This window comes from Podarcis melisellensis, assembly GCF_964234715.1.
Source record: "Podarcis melisellensis genome assembly, chromosome: 2".
NCBI classification, from domain to species: domain Eukaryota; kingdom Metazoa; phylum Chordata; class Lepidosauria; order Squamata; family Lacertidae; genus Podarcis; species Podarcis melisellensis.
The window spans coordinates 103,941,632-103,957,072 of record NC_138529.1 but is presented as its reverse complement, the minus strand read 5'-3'; the positions used below and the strand labels follow the sequence as shown (position 1 = coordinate 103,957,072).

The 15,441-nt window shown below is 47.8% G+C and overlaps 1 protein-coding gene across 3 annotated transcripts in view; it reads left to right on the top strand.

Annotated features, from left to right (window-relative positions):
• Positions 1 to 15,441, top strand: part of TTLL3 (tubulin tyrosine ligase like 3) — a 29,607-nt gene that overhangs the window by 5,776 nt on the left and 8,390 nt on the right. For all 3 annotated transcript variants that reach the window (XM_081901583.1, XM_081901582.1, XM_081901584.1), the window contains exons 4-13: positions 210 to 323; positions 2,165 to 2,277; positions 2,518 to 2,692; positions 3,982 to 4,043; positions 5,762 to 5,890; positions 6,063 to 6,177; positions 7,098 to 7,223; positions 8,269 to 8,458; positions 12,654 to 12,802; positions 14,089 to 14,332. In XM_081901583.1, the coding sequence (XP_081757709.1) occupies positions 210 to 323; positions 2,165 to 2,277; positions 2,518 to 2,692; positions 3,982 to 4,043; positions 5,762 to 5,890; positions 6,063 to 6,177; positions 7,098 to 7,223; positions 8,269 to 8,458; positions 12,654 to 12,802; positions 14,089 to 14,332 (1,417 nt within the window). The remainder of the gene's footprint in view (positions 1 to 209; positions 324 to 2,164; positions 2,278 to 2,517; positions 2,693 to 3,981; positions 4,044 to 5,761; positions 5,891 to 6,062; positions 6,178 to 7,097; positions 7,224 to 8,268; positions 8,459 to 12,653; positions 12,803 to 14,088; positions 14,333 to 15,441) is intronic.

Sequence of the window (15,441 nt, the reverse complement as noted above, 5' to 3'; positions counted from 1 at the left end):
GCAGCAACAAACTGCTGTGTTGGATACGGCCCTAAGGTAGAGGTCCATTATCTCCTGCCTCTTCCATTCTTAAGTCACAGCAGGAATGAGTCCTGCTTCTTCAGGTGTGCTTTTCTGTATCATAATATGCCTTAGACTAGCCATGTAGTCCCCTAATGTGCCATTTGAACCCTTGTTCTTTTAAATGTTCCTCATCCAACTGTGCTCAGTTGGCAGATTGAAGCCTGACGGAGATGCCCCCTCCAACATCGAACGTACACAGCTGCACCCCACTCACCGCCACCCATCCACCGCTCCCAATACCAGCAGGTATAGACAAGAAGGTGAGTTGCCAAGATACTGCCAAGGGTTCTGTGCCGTGGGTTAATGTTCATGTCATTTGCTATCCCCTCTAGATTTGCTTTATTATTTTATTTTGTTTATTGATCCTCTTTGTGTTATTTCCCCTTCTAATTTTTGCAGTTTCTAAGCAATGCACATAATTTTTTTGGAAACGTATACAATGGGCAAGTTCAATTAAAATTAAACATGAAAACAAAACTTTCTAAAAATGGTTGCTGAAGTAGAAAGGTCTTTGTTCCTGACCTTCAACAGGGAGAAGGCCTGTCTGATTTCAGCTGGGAGGGAATTCTACAGAATCAGGCCAACGACACCAAATTCATAACTCCTGGTGGATATGAGTTGTGCATCTAAGGCATGTTCCCATCAGGCTCCTACAGATTCTTTACCGTTGATAATGTGTGCTGGCTGTTAATCCTTGCTTAATTGGACTTCCTGGTCGCCAGATGGTACAAAGGTGGTGGCACACTGGATATAGGATACAACACAGTGGTACCTCAGTTTAGGAACAGTGCTGTTTATGAATGATTCGGTTTACGAACTCCGCAAAACCAGAAGTAGTGTTCCGGTTTGTGAACTTTATCTCAGTCTAAGAATGGAATCTGAATGGTGGAAGGGCACCGGCAGCGGGAAGCCTCATTAGGGAAAGCGTGCCTTGGTTTAAGAACGGTTTCAGTTTAAGAACGGACTTCTGGAACAGTTCGTAAGTTTGTAAACTGAGGTACCACTAAACAGGTACCACTAAACAGTGCTACCTTGGTTGTTGAACTTAATCCATTCCAGGGGTCTGTTCAACTCCTGGAACCATTCGAAAACCAAGGCGCGGCTTCTGATTGGCTGCAGTCAATCAGAAGCCGTGTGTGGAAGCCGCATCGGACGTTTGGCTTCCCAAAAACGTTCACAAACCGGAACACTCAGTTCCGGGTTTGTGGTGTTAGGGAGCCAATTTGTTCAGGAGCCAAGACTTTTGACAACCAAGGTACCACTGTTTAGATTTTAACCTCTGGAAGAAACTTTGGAAAAGTGACTTGAAATTTACAGCATGTTATTATTTGAAAGAGACCTACCTGAAAATGATTCACGGATGGTATTTAACTCTATGTGGGCTTGCTAAGATTTCTAAGACAGAATCAGTTAAGTGCTGGAAATGTAAAGAGGTGGAGGGAACATTCTTTCATATGTGGTGGATTTGTAAAAGGATAAAAGAATATTGGGAAATGATTTATAATGAATTGGAAAAAAAAATGTTTAAGATAACTTTCCCCCAGAAAACCAGAGTCCTTTCTGTTGGGGATAATTCAGACTGAAATACCCAGGTGTCAGAAAAGGTTATTTATGTATGCAACAACAATTGCCGCCTATGTTTTGTTAGCCCCAAAATGGAAAATGAGCGAGGTCCCAACCAAAGAAGATTGACAACTTAAGTTGACAGAATATGCAAAACTTGCAGTCTTAACATATAGAATAAGAGAACAAGAAGAACATACATTTAAAGAAGATTGGAAAACGTTTTATTGAACATATGGAAAATAATTGTACGCAGCTGAAAACACTGGCAGCGTTAAGATAAATTCACAGTGTAAATAAGTTTTAATGGATGTAGTGATGGAAAACCAATTGGTATAGAACAATGGGAAGAGAAGAATGGAAGTCATTGATATCTTAAGTGCGTAAAAGATTTATCTGAAATTGTAAAATGGCAAATTTAATAAAAATCATATTTTTTAAAAAAGTTTCACAATGTCTCACTATGTGAGGTAGGTGCTAAAGGTCACAAAGGTTGGAAAGCCTAGCTAGGCTCCCCCCTTCTTCTTTTTTGTCCCAGGAGATGCAGCCTCTTTGATAGAGGGACGCTCACCTCGCAGCATCAACTTCAACTCTTCTTTCAACCCAGAGCGCCTCAAGCAAGCCAGGCAGTTTGTGGAGAGAGCCATCAAGGTGAGTGGCTTTGGTTCACATGGTCTCTGCCTTTTTAGCCTTCACCCTGCCTTTCCCCCCCTCTTCTGTAGCCTTGGTTGGATGGGTCAACCTAGCCCAACGGGGAGGATATTATTATTATTATTATTATTATTATTATTATTATCATTATCATCATCATCATCATCACTGAGGGGAGAGTCTCTGCCTCACCTCCCCACTGCAGGGCAAAGTTGATAAGCCTCTCCTGTTGCCCCATAGCAAAGGAAGATCTTCATGGTGAACGGCCCTTACCCCGTGATTCGGAGACGGCTGCTTGGCAGGGGTTGGGTGGAGAGGAAGTTTCCCAAGGTGGCTAAAGTAGTGAATAAGCGAGAACGTCCGCCTGATGGAGAGCAGGATGAAGATGGTGATGACAGTGATGGGCCTGAGGACGGTAAGGCCACCAGCCTCTTGCAACTTCTCTTTTAATTGTATCGAACAAGATTTATATACCGCCTGACTGTATATTTACAAAATAGGAAACCCTCTAGGCGATTTACAAAAACGTAAAATGAAACATTGAGATTCTCAATTTGAACCACATAAAAAGAGGTATTTCATAGAATCACATCACACTAGCATTGGAAGGGACCTCAAGGAGCATCTAGCCCAACTCTCTGCAATGGTATTTAAAAACATTCGAAAGTTTGTTTTGAATTGTTGGAAGAGTCTCAGATGTACAAGCACCAGATATGTTCATCTGTTCCTGCTCCAAATAAATCCATGCACGCTATAAAAACAGGTGCAAAGCTACTAATAGACTTAGGTTTGGCATGGCATGGGCGCTAGCCAAACAGTGCCCATCACAACTGGCTTTCATTTGTTCAGTGTGAAACACTGAAAAGCCAAGCTATATTTTGTCCTAGGATTGGAAATGTGTGTGTATGTGTGTTGAGGGCAGCAATAGCACTTTCAAACTACCTCCACCTCTCTTAAAACGTCACCTCTGACTTTACACTGTTTCCCATGGGTTACATAACCTTCTCAAATGGCCATTGTTTGGACCTTAAAGAGCTTGCAGTGAACTGTGTAAAAGTGCTACAAGGAAACACAGGATGGTATTACTAAGTTTTCCTAAGCATGAGGTTTGTGTTGGCAACACAGCAAGGGAAAGGACAGAAAAATAGCTACGTTTGTGAAGACTGAAGAAAATAATGTAAAACTTGCAGTAAAAATGGACTGTATTAGGTTGGGTGGAAAAAAACACTCTTAGATTTCACTTGGCATTTTTGTAACAAGGAAAAGATGTAACTGATGTAAATATTGCTCCAGGTTTTGGAAGGAAACCACTGGCAACCCACGATCTGTATACATTTGCTAATAAAATAGCACTCTGCGCTATTTTCCTAATTCAGCCTCTTCAGAGAGTGCATCATTAGGTGTGTGTCTGCGATTCTGCATTTAACATTTATGTGTGTGTATAGATCTATAAAATTAAAACCCATGCTGCCTTTCTATCAATGATTTTAAGGTGCTTATCAATTTCAAAGTGGTTTACAAAAATAACAAAATAATTAAATATAATAATAATTAAATATAAATTTATGACCAGCCATCTTTTTCTGGACTTACCCACAGTAATAAGCACTTTAAATACAGTTTCAGTGTGTCCAAGAAGGAGACTGCTCCCTGGTAATGACTGTGAGTGACCCTTGACTCCCCTGTTTTCCATTTCCTTCACAGATGAGGAGGAAGAAGGGGAAGATGAACAGGATGATTCCATTGATAGTACCTATAGCCTTATGGTTAGTTTGATGTGATGGTGAACGTACCCCTAAATGCTTCCTTCAAGCAGCTAAACCTTTCCCTCCACAATTCTGGTTCCTGCAAAAGCCCGTTGAGGGCTGTACAAGCACACAGGGCAGTTTAAAGTGGATTTGATGCATCCCAGGTGTCCACGCTTTTCATGCCTTCCGCACCATCTTGTCCTCATCCGGGTTACAGCCCTCACCTCCATATAATTCAGATTTTCCCAATATCAGTAGATCCATACTAAGGCAATAGAGGCCAACCAAATGTGACAAGGCAGTGTGCAAGCTTTCCATGTTCTATTGTTAATAGCATGCACACTATTCTGTGACGTTTTGGTTGGCCTTATACAGTAGTACCTCAGTTTTTGAGCATCTCGGAAACCGAACAATTCGGAACCCAGACACCAAAAACCCGGAAGTAGTTGCTTCCATTTTCAAACACGCCTCGGAAGTCGAACGTCTTCTGAGGCGTGTTTCTCCATTTATTCAATGGATTTTGCCGGCTGCCCATTGATCCTCGGCTTTCGAACATTTCAGAAGTCGAACGGTCTTCCAGAACGGATTACGTTCAAAATCTGAGGTTCCACTGTATACAGCTCAATTTAAAACACTCATGTTGTTGTTCATGGACTAAACACACATGGAAAAATCGGATATGTGTCCACCGAAAGAAAAGTGGCTAGAAAAACTGATGAGCTATGCGGAATTGGCCAAGTTGACATATAAACTGCACGACAAGGACAATCATGACTTCAAGGAAGAAGGAGAGCTTTTTACAAATTATCTAAAAAGACAACAAAATGATCTGGACTCCTTGGCAGGTCTTGAATAAACACCCACAAATTTATTAGTTGAATATATGATAGATAAGGCAATGATACGTACAATTTTACAGTATGTAGAGAACAATATGTGCAAAGAAACCAGAGAGAGGTGCTGAGGGAAGTCCTGGGGGGGGGGGGAGGGAGGGAAAAATAGTAGCTAGTGACTGGACCAAGGAGACCCAGTGAGCTATATGGCTTTGTAGAGATGTGAATTTGGGTCTCCTCAATCCTAATCAGACTTTCTAACCACTGCAATACACATGCTGCCTGTTTGATCATCATAGACCCCCTCCTTGTGTTCTTCAGCATCACCTAAATTTATTCAGGATTTGGGTTCTTTCCATTTATACATCACTTCTCAAATAGAAAAAGATCCTTAAGTGATTTACAGTCAAATGAAAACAAAAAACAAAAACAGTTATATGAACATTATTTTAAAAATATTTAACAGTGCAACACCATATTGTTAGGGCTGCCCAAAGGTTCGGGGGGGGGGGAATGTCTTCACCTGGTGCCAAAAAAGATGACAAGGTTAATGCCAGGTGAGCCTCCCTGAAGAGAACGTTCCATAAATGGAAGCTACTACAGAAAAGACCTGTCTGGCCATTGGCACCCTCCAGACTTCCCTTGGAGGTGGCATGCAGAGAAGGGCTTCAGATGATGATCTCAGGGTATCAGTTTTTAGGTATAATGGTCCTGAACCATATAAGGCCATATAACGGTCAAAACCAGCATTTTGAATTGGGTCTGGACACCTTTCCCAACAACAGATCTGTCACCTGCACCCAGTTCCCCCCCCCCACCTACGTTGTTGTTGTTTTAACCAGCTTCTGTACTGTTTCACTAGGCTTCCATGTTTACTTTTTACCCTTCCTCTTTCCCTGGCAGTCAAGGTTGGTTCGCAATCAGATCCCCTATTTCATCTGGACCAACCGGCGTGATGTCATTGACTGCCGCCTCCTGCGCAAAGATCAGATGATGAACCACTATGCCAAGGCGGGCACCTTCACCACCAAGGTGGGCAGAGTTTTTGCTTCTTGAACGTCTGGGCCACACTAGCAGAGTGCGAATGGCGCTCCGAGTTGGGAAAAGGAATCTGCAGGATCTGGGCCCAACCAGCTTGTGTATGTGTGTTTTGGAGACTTGGGAAATTCAGCCGCTGCAAAGGCATCCATCCCTTCTTTCTCAGGTAGGACTGTGTCTGAACCTGCGAAACCTGCCGTGGTTTGACCAGGCTGATGCCGATACCTTTTTCCCACGTTGTTACCGCCTTGGAGCTGAAGATGAAAAGCATGCCTTTATTGGTGAGAACTGTTCACAATGCTCTCCTTTGGTGGGGTGGGGAAGAGAAGGAAACTCCATGACTCTAGCTCCTTGCTTTCCCTGCTCTCGGGATGAGAGATGCCTTATCCCAGAGTAAAGGACCACCATGTTTTGGGATATACTTTCTACTTTGATGGTATGTCTTAGTGCAGTAGGAAGTCTGTTTTGATTGTATGTAAGCTGCTTCAATCAAAACAGAACAGTCCCTACCTGCAGGCTTAATTAAAAAAAAAAACACAGTTTGAAAGCACGTCAAAGTGCAAGTAGATAAATAGGTACCTTTCGGGCAGGAAGGTAAACAACACAGTTTTTAAAAAACAACACAGTTTGAAAGCACGTCAAAGTGCAAGTAGATAAATAGGTACCTCTCGGGCAGGAAGGTAAACGGCATTTCCGTGCGCTGCTCTGGTTCACCAGAAGCGGCTTAGTCATGCTGGCCACATGACCCGGAAGCTGTACGCCGGCTCCCTCAGCCAATAAAGCGAGATGAGCGCCGCAACCCCAGAGTCGGCCACGACTGGACCTAATGGTCAGGGGTCCCTTTACCTTTACCTAAGCTGCTTCAATCAAAACAGAACAGTCCCTACCTACAGGCTTATATTAAAAAAAACAACAACACAACACGCAAGGACAAGAGGGAGGGAAGAGGGAATAAAAATTCAGTCATCAATTTCTAAATATGATGACCAGCTGGCACAGGGACAGGAGACACCTGATGGAACTGGGTCTCCAGCAAAGCTAATGAAACAAGCCCTGCTTCCCATCTCCTCCATTGAGGCAGCTGGATGGAATGGGTGCCCTCAAATGTCAGTTGAGGAGGGAGGATAGTTTAGGGGTTCCTTTCCTCCCCGCTCTGGATTCTCACCAGAGAATTATGTGTCCTTCCTCCCTTTTATGGTAGAGGATTTCCAGCTGACTGCGGCCAGGAGCCTTCTCAAAGTGGTGGTGAAACGATACTGGAATGAACCCAACATGGCAAGACTGGATGCTAATCAGAATGAGCCCCCAAATTTCCCAGAGACTCCAGGTAAGCGGTAGGAGCTGTGTGTTCAAAAAAGGAACAGCCACAGAGATTTCTCTACTGCCGTCTCCAGTGAGTACCTGGAAAAGGTCCTGGATGGGAAAGCAGAACGTGTGATAAATTGCCTTTCTCTTTACATTTTTGCTAATGCCATCAGTTGTGTTCTAGGGAAGACTGTTGAGAAGGGGCTATGGGCTACCTCCAAAATTAGCCCTGTGGCTTTTTCTCTAAGGTATTTTTCACAGCGGAGTGATCCTTCTCTTGTCTATGGTTGGGCTGGTCTCTTCTGTGTGAGAAGAGAGAATGGAGTAGAGGTGTTTGACATGCAAATGAACTTTCTTTCCAATGGAGATTAGATCAGAAACTAAGTGAAGCATGAGCTTGCTTCAAGTCTTCCATGTGAAAATGTCCTAAGAAAGAAGTGCTATGGAGTTTCTTTATCTGAAGTGAGCTGGGTGGCTGGGTGTAGACTTTAGGCTCCCCCAGATCACTGATCACTTTCTCCAAGTCAGTTTCCAACCACCACTCCTCAGTGTCCAGCCAGACCCTGACAACTGGGAATCTGTTTGTAAAAAAGACCTAGGTCTCTGTTTGTGACTGTTTGTGTGTGTTGCTTTGATTTCAGACACTCCACCAGTGTCCCTATTTTTCAGGGACAGTCCTGGATTTATGGAAACCATCCTGGTTTCTGATTTGATCCTGAAATGTCCCACTTTTCTTTAGGACATCCCTATTTTCTTTGGAGAAATGTTGGAGGATATGGAGTTATGTGACTCCTGAGCTATCTGACAGCAGCCCTGTATAGGGAAGGGGTGTGTGTGTATATATATATATAAATGTTGGAAGCCACCCAGAGTGGCCTGGGCAACCCAGTCAGATGGGTGGGGTCTAAATAGTAAAATTATTATTATAATTGAATAGAATGTCCCTATTTTCATGGGAGAAATGTTGGAAGGTCTGTGATTTACAGGGAGCAGCAGAAACAGTATCTCAGGCCGTCTTGCTTTGTGTGCCTTGCATAACTGGCTCAACAACCCTTCGTTTTCCAAAGTCAAGCAGTACACCAGCCGGAAGAAAGGGGTCCTGCTCTCATCCCAGCTGATTGAGACTGCGATACATGCCTGTGAGGAACACATGAGCAGCTTGAGGCACCAGGACATTGACAGAGAATCCGGTTCTCCTTTGCTAATGAAAAAGTCACACTGGGAAAAGTTTCTACGTGGCTACTACCAGCTAGCCCAGTAAGTATAGGAGATCCTGGAATATACCACACAGCAAAACCATCTGTTCTTGAACCTGGAAAGCCCCAATTTCAGAACTGGATCTTTGGGCAAATTTGTGTCCATTTGCATAGAGTGGACTCCACCAAGTTGACTTTAACTTGGGCAAGGAGACTGCGTCTTCCTCTCGTCTCTCCACCCCGCTCTCAAAGCTCCCCCAAAAAACTTTATTTGAGGGTATTCAGAAGGCTGGAGGTAGGCAGTGGAAGCTGAAATAATGTTTCACAAGTGGAAGTCCATTCTGTTTATGCATGGACAGCACCTGGGTGCAACCTGTTGTGTGTGTATGTGCTCATTTCAGTTTAGCAATATTTGTCACCCCACTTAATTTTTTTGCAGAATCATTTTAGGAAAGAAGGTTTTTGACGCACATACAGATTTTGCATTTAGGGCGCTTGGTTTTTGTAGCTTGCCCCTGACAAAAGAGGACACACCGGGCAGGACTGAGCCACAAACTTTGTGTCGTTATCTTCTCTGCAGCCCCTGCCTTTCTCCTTCCTCCTTTCTCTCTTCCTGCCCTTCCTCCCCCCTCTGAGCATCCTTGGGAATTGGGTTCATGTGATCACGATGGCACGAGGGCAGCCTACATAAACTCTGAAGGGACAATCTTCTAACACAAACAGGGGAATAAACTACACCTATCAGGATTACGTGGGACACAGGTGGCGCTGTGGGTTAAAGCCTCAGCGCCTAGGACTTGCCGATCGAAAGGTCGGCGGTTCGAATCCCTGCTGCGGGGTGCGCTCCCGCTGCTCGGTCCCAGCACCTGCCAACCTAGCAGTTCGAAAGCACCTCCGGGTGCAAGTAGATAAATAGGGACCGCTTACCAGCGGGAAGGTAAACGGCGTTTCCGTGTGCAGCTCTGGCTCGCCAGAGCAGCGATGTCACGCTGGCCATGTGACCCGGAAGTGTCTCCGGACAGCGCTGGCCCCTGGCCTCTTAAGTGAGATGGGCGCACAACCCCAGAGTCTGTCAAGACTGGCCCGTACGGGCAGGGGTACCTTTACCTTTACCTTTATCAGGATTACAGCAACTGGGTATGTAGAGGAAGATACAAGGACTTACCGTATTTTTCGCACCATAGGACGCACTTTTTCCCTCCTAAAAAGCAAGGGAAAACGTGTGTGCGTCCTATGGAGCGAATGCAGGCTTTCGCTGAAGCCTGGAGAGCGAGAGGGGTCGGTGCCCACCGACCCCTCTCGCTCTCCAGGCTTCAGGAAGCTATCCGCTAGGAGTGGGAGACCCAGCTCTCCCACCGCTAGCGGAGCGCTGCATTAATCCCGAAGCTTGGGGCGTGCGGAGCTCAGCGCGCCCCAAGCTTCTGGGTGCCGGCAAGGTCTCCGCTAGCCCTGGGAGAGCCCCGCGACGTCGCCCGGCTCTCCCAGGGCTAGCGGACCACTGCGCTAATCCAGAAGCTTGGGGCGTGCGGAGCTCAGCGCACCCCAAGCTTCTGGGTGCCGGCAAGGTCTCCGCTAGCCCTGGGAGAGCCCCGCGACGTCACCCGGCTCTCCCAGGGCTAGCGGACCACTGCGCTAATCCAGAAGCTTGGGGCGTGCGGAGCTCAGCGCGCCCCAAGCTTCTGGGTGCCGGCAAGGTCTCCGCTAGCCCTGGGAGAGCCCCGCGACGGCTACCGGAGACCTTGCTGGCGCCCAGAAGCTTGGGGCGCGCTGAGCTCCGCACGCCCCAAGCTTCGGGATTAGCGCTCCGCTAGCCGTGTCTAGGCTGCGGATAGCAGCCTGCTTCCCGGAGCGTCGGGCGCCCTGAAAGCAGAGCTCCCGGCGTTTGGGAACACACCCGCAGCGTGGGGACCCTTGCAGGAGCTCCCCGCAAGGCTCCCCACGCTGCGGATAGCAGCCTGCCGCCCGGCGGGTGGGGCGCCCTGAAGCAGAGCGCCCCTCGCGCCAGGCATACATCCGCAGCTTGGGGAGCCCTGCAGCAGTTCCCCGCAAGGCTCCCCAAGCTGCGGATAGCAGCCTGCTTCCCGGAGCGTCGGGCGCCCTGAAAGCAGAGCGCCCGGCACTTCAGGAACAGATCCGCTGCGTGGAGAGCCTTGCAGGAGTTCCCCGCAAGGCTCCCCACGCTGCGGATAGCAGCCTGCCGCCCGGCGCGAGGGGCACCATGAAGCAGAGCGCCCCTCGCGCCGGGCAGACATCTGCAGCGTGCAGAGCCCTGCAGCAGTTCCTCACAGGGCTCCCCACGCTGCGGATAGCAGCCTGCTTCCCGGAGCGTCAGGCGCCCTGAAAGCAGAGCGCCTGGCGCTTCGGGAACACATCCGCTGCGTGGAGAGCCTTGCAGGAGTTCCCCGCAAGGCTCCCCAAGCTGCGGATAGCAGCCTGCCGCCCGGCGGGTGGGGCGCCCTAAAGCAGAGCGCCCCTCATGCCAGGCATACATCCGCAGCGTAGGGAGCCCTGCAGCAGTTCCCCGCAAGGCTCCCCAAGCTGCGGATAGCAGCCTGCCGCCCGGCGGGTGGGGCGCCCTGAAGCAGAGCGCCCCGCGCGCTAGGCAGACATCAGCCAGCCCCACAAGCTCGGGGGACAGCAGGGTGGCGCAGCGCCACTATCCCGCTGTTCCTCGACCTGGTTCGGTTTCCCTGACCTGCTTTTGGGGGGGAAATAAAGGGAAAAATTTTTTCCTTTATTTCCCCCCAAAAAAACTAGGCGCGTCCTATGGTCCGGTGCGTCCAATCGTGCGAAAAATACGGTAATGGAGAACTTGAGGGAAGGACTGGGGTTTGTATTGTGTAAAGAAATTCTTATTCCCTGGCTACTGGGAGGTCCTGCCAGATTAAACCTGGATTTTTTTCTTTGAGCAGAAACTCCTTGAACACCTTTCATTTCCTTCACAATTGTGAGAGCTGGAAATGTTCCTCTATTTTCAAACGAAATTTTGCAGGAATCAGGAGACTGAGAAGTGTCCATGCAGAAATTTGTTATGTTGGTTATGTGAATTGTGTTACATGAATTAGGCAGTTTTGCTCATCTTTATATGCTTATGCTCTTAATCTCTCTCTCTTTTTGTTTTTGCTTTGTTTTTAATCATCAAAAAACAAAATTTGAGGGCTATGTCTGAAAGACTGAAGGGATATGACTGTCGGACCTGAATATGAAGGCCCTAGGCATGGGAAACAATGGAGAGAGGAAGGGATTGCAGTTGGGTACTGAAATCTGAGCCACCTGGAAGGTTCTCCCAGGTGCTCTATAGCACCTGAGACATTGTGGTTGAAAATGCTCACGTATCCCAAGCCCAGGCATGGGGAACCTATAGCCTACTCTATGTTTTTGGGCTAAACGCCTATAGGGTGGTATCCCATTTAAGTAGTTCCATCAGCACAAGGATTTGCTCTTCCTGCATGTTCCCACACCCTCTCCAAATATCCTCCAGAGGGTTGGGAGAACCCCAAGAACAGATTTCGGGGGTGCATAGGGGAAGGGGGGGGGAGTTCGTGATGCAGCCAGAAGTCCTTACGCAAATGGAACTATGTTGTCGGATACTGCCCACAATCCCTCGACATGTTGGCCATGCTGGCTGTGGCTGATAGGCATTAAAAGGTAAAGGTAAAGGGACCCCTGACCATTAGGTCTAGTCGTGACCGACTCTGGGGTTGCGGCGCTCGTCTCGCTTTATTGGCCGAGGGAGCCGGTGTACAGCTTCCAGGTCATGTGGCCAGCATGACTAAGCCGCTTCTGGCGAATCAGAGCAGCGCACGGAAACGCTGTTTACCTTCCCGCCGGAGTGGTTCCTATTTATCTACTTGCACTTTGACGTGCTTTCAAACTGCTAGGTGGGCAGGAGCAGGGACCGAGCAACGGGAGCTCACCCCGTTGCGGGGATTCAAACTGCTGACCTTCTGATCGGCAAGCCCTAGGCTTTGTGGTTTAACACACAGCTCCACCCCATTAGTGTCTAATAATATCTAGAGAGCCATGAGTTCCCTCTGCGACTGTAAGGGCTGTAAATCTGTTAATGGTGAAATGGTCCATTAGGAGGCCATATTCTGAGATTCACCACTTGGTCATAACAGTGCCAATTTCTAGATAAAGCTGCGGTTGAGTCCGATACAGCAGCTCGTTTCTAGAATAGCTGCCTGTCCGAACCAAGCAGATTGTGCTGGTAGGAGAATGGGTGGGGTCCTTGTTCTGAGTGTTTGTGTTTGCAGCGAGGGGGCACAGATGGTGCAGACGGGTGCCCACGTCGAGCGGTGCGAAGACGTCCTTCAGCGACTGTCCAAGGTCGTCCCGCAGCTGGACATGGAAGGGGACAGGAACATATGGATTGTGAAGCCAGGAGCCAAGTCCCGGGGCAGAGGTGAGAGGAGTGGTGCTTTGATGATCCAAAAGAGCATATAAGGGGGAGACTGGGGAAAAATGGACTTGGCAAAGGCCTTGTTCATGCTGGGCTTCTTCCTGAGCAGTGGTACCCTGACCACATCCCTATTGTGCCCTTCTTGAGTTTGCTGTTATTAAAAAATCTTGGTTGTGCGCAACTGGTGCAGCCCTCACCCAGAAGACTTAGAGAGGAGAGAGTGTAGCGTCTTGACACCCAGCAGTTGAAACGCGAGGAGGGTTTTTTCGGCCTCTCTATTGAGTTCACACAATCAAATGAAACAGTGAAGGCCGACTGAGAAGGGACTTGCTTACTGCAGTGAATGCTGCCTGTCCTAGTGGCAGATTGCGGTTGCTCAGAGTTAACCCACAACTATGAACCAGCCTTATAGGGTGAGAGCCAAAGGGTTTGTCCCCCCCCCCTTTTCTCTCCAAAACACTTTTCATTTTTGTGTTGTGACTTTCAGATCGTAAGCCCAAAGGCAGATCCTTTCCTATCACTGACATTTGTTAGCTTTTCTTAGGGCTGCCATACATCCAGAATTTCCTGGACGTAGCCAATTTCAGCCCTCGAGCTGAAATGGCAGCCCATGTCGGTAGTCTTGTAATCTGGTGAACCGGGTTCGCTTCCCCGCTCCTCCACATGCAGCTGCTGGGTGACCTTGGGCCAGTCACACTTCTCTGAAGTCTCTCAGCCCCACTCACCTCACAGAGTGTTTGTTGTGAGGGAGGAAGGGAAAGGAGAATGTTAGCCACTTGGAGACTCCTTCGGGTAGTGATAAAGTGGGATATCAAATCCAAACTCCTCCTCCTCTTTTTCTTGTTCTTCTTCATTAAACTGTCATGTCCAGATTTTCACTTTTTAAAATATGGCAACCCTAGGCCCTTTCTGGAACCGTTTTTTTGTTGTTACTGCCAAAGATAAAAATGCATTGTGTTAGTCCTGCCACGACAACCTGATGACCACCTGGTTATGCAGGGCTCCTGATCCTGGTGTGATATGACTGCCACCTTTGTGAGTTTCACAGCCACCCTAGAAGTTCTCTTTGTTGAGTGGAGGTTGGACACCAGTAACACAAAACATGCACTTTGTGTCTCTTGCCGTCTGCGATGCATCGGCTGTGGAAAGGGTGTTGTCTACCTAGCCTGGCTTCTGCAGAAAGGGTGCCTGAGCTTTTTGCTTTGCTCTGAACTGCTCTGATGGCAAGGATGTGGGGATGGAACAGACGTGGATCTGTCATGACCGTGAGGGCTTTTGTTTCCCAACAGGCATCATGTGCATGGACCGCTTGGAGGAGATAGTGAAGCTAGTGGACTGCGACCCCATGATCGTAAAGGACGGCAAGTGGGTGGTGCAGAAATACATTGAGACCCCCCTGCTCATCTTTGGCACCAAGTTTGATCTGCGCCAGTGGTTCCTGGTGACCGACTGGAACCCACTGACCATCTGGTTCTACCAGCATAGCTACATCCGCTTCTCCACGCAGCCCTTTTCCCTACACAAACTGGACACGTGAGTGTTGCATTGCTTATCTTCTCCATGGCTGGATACAGCTTTATGTTTGTGTTTGTGTGTGTGTGTGTGTGTGTGAGAGAGAGAGAGAGAGATGCTGCTACTTTGTTCTGTGCATGCCACTCACAGTCTTAAATAGTCTCACTGATGTCCCATGAGGACTGCAGAGCCACAGAAGAGCATCTGCCTTGCATGCAGAATGGTCTCGGGCTTATACATTGGCATCTCCAGGTGGGATTGAGAATCTCTCCAGCCTGAATCCATGGAGAGCTGCTGCCAGTCTGTGCTGACATTACAGAGCTAGGTGGACCATTGGCCTGACAGTATAAGGCAGCTTTCTGCGCTCTTCTAAATTCTGCAGGATCATCCCAGTTACAGTGGTACCTCGGGTTACATACGCTTCAGGTTACAGACTCCGCTAACTCAGAAATAGTGCTTCAGGTTAAAAACTTTGCTTCAGGATGAGAACAGAAATTGTGTTCCCCCGGCGCGGCAGCAGCTGGAGGCCCCATTAGCTAAAGTGGTGCTTCAGGTTAAGTACGGACCTCTGGAACAAATTAAGTACTTAACCTGAGGTACCACTGTATTATTCCAGGGTAAATACTTTGTGAACTACAGCTCTGACCATTTAAGTGGATTGCAGACCTGCCTGAAACCTTGGGAAGCTAAATATTTATTTATTTTTGTATGTGTGTGTTTTAATTCTCTCTTGGTAAGGCACCTTGTGAGTGCAATGTGCCCTGACGAGCAGGTGAGAAATCTGTTGCGTGAAATTAAATAAATCAGCGCTCTCGTGCAGACCAGCGTGCTCTATAAACATTGCCAAAACAACTTGACCAGCATAATGTAACCGGGAAAAGGCATGTGATGGTAGCTGGCCACTGAATATCTTGGAGAGCCCCAAGAGAGGGCAGCTGAGGGTGGAGAAGAAATGGAGGGTGAGAGAAAGGAAAAAAGAACTGGTGGAGAAGGAGTGAATATCTAGTATGAGCATGAAAAAGGAGTTGGGAGCCTGGGTGTGGTTGCAGTAATAAGGAGAGAGTACTTCGAGGAGGGATGAAGATAGGGCTTGTTCAGAGAGCCAGGAGGGCGCTGTGGGGCTAAAGTAG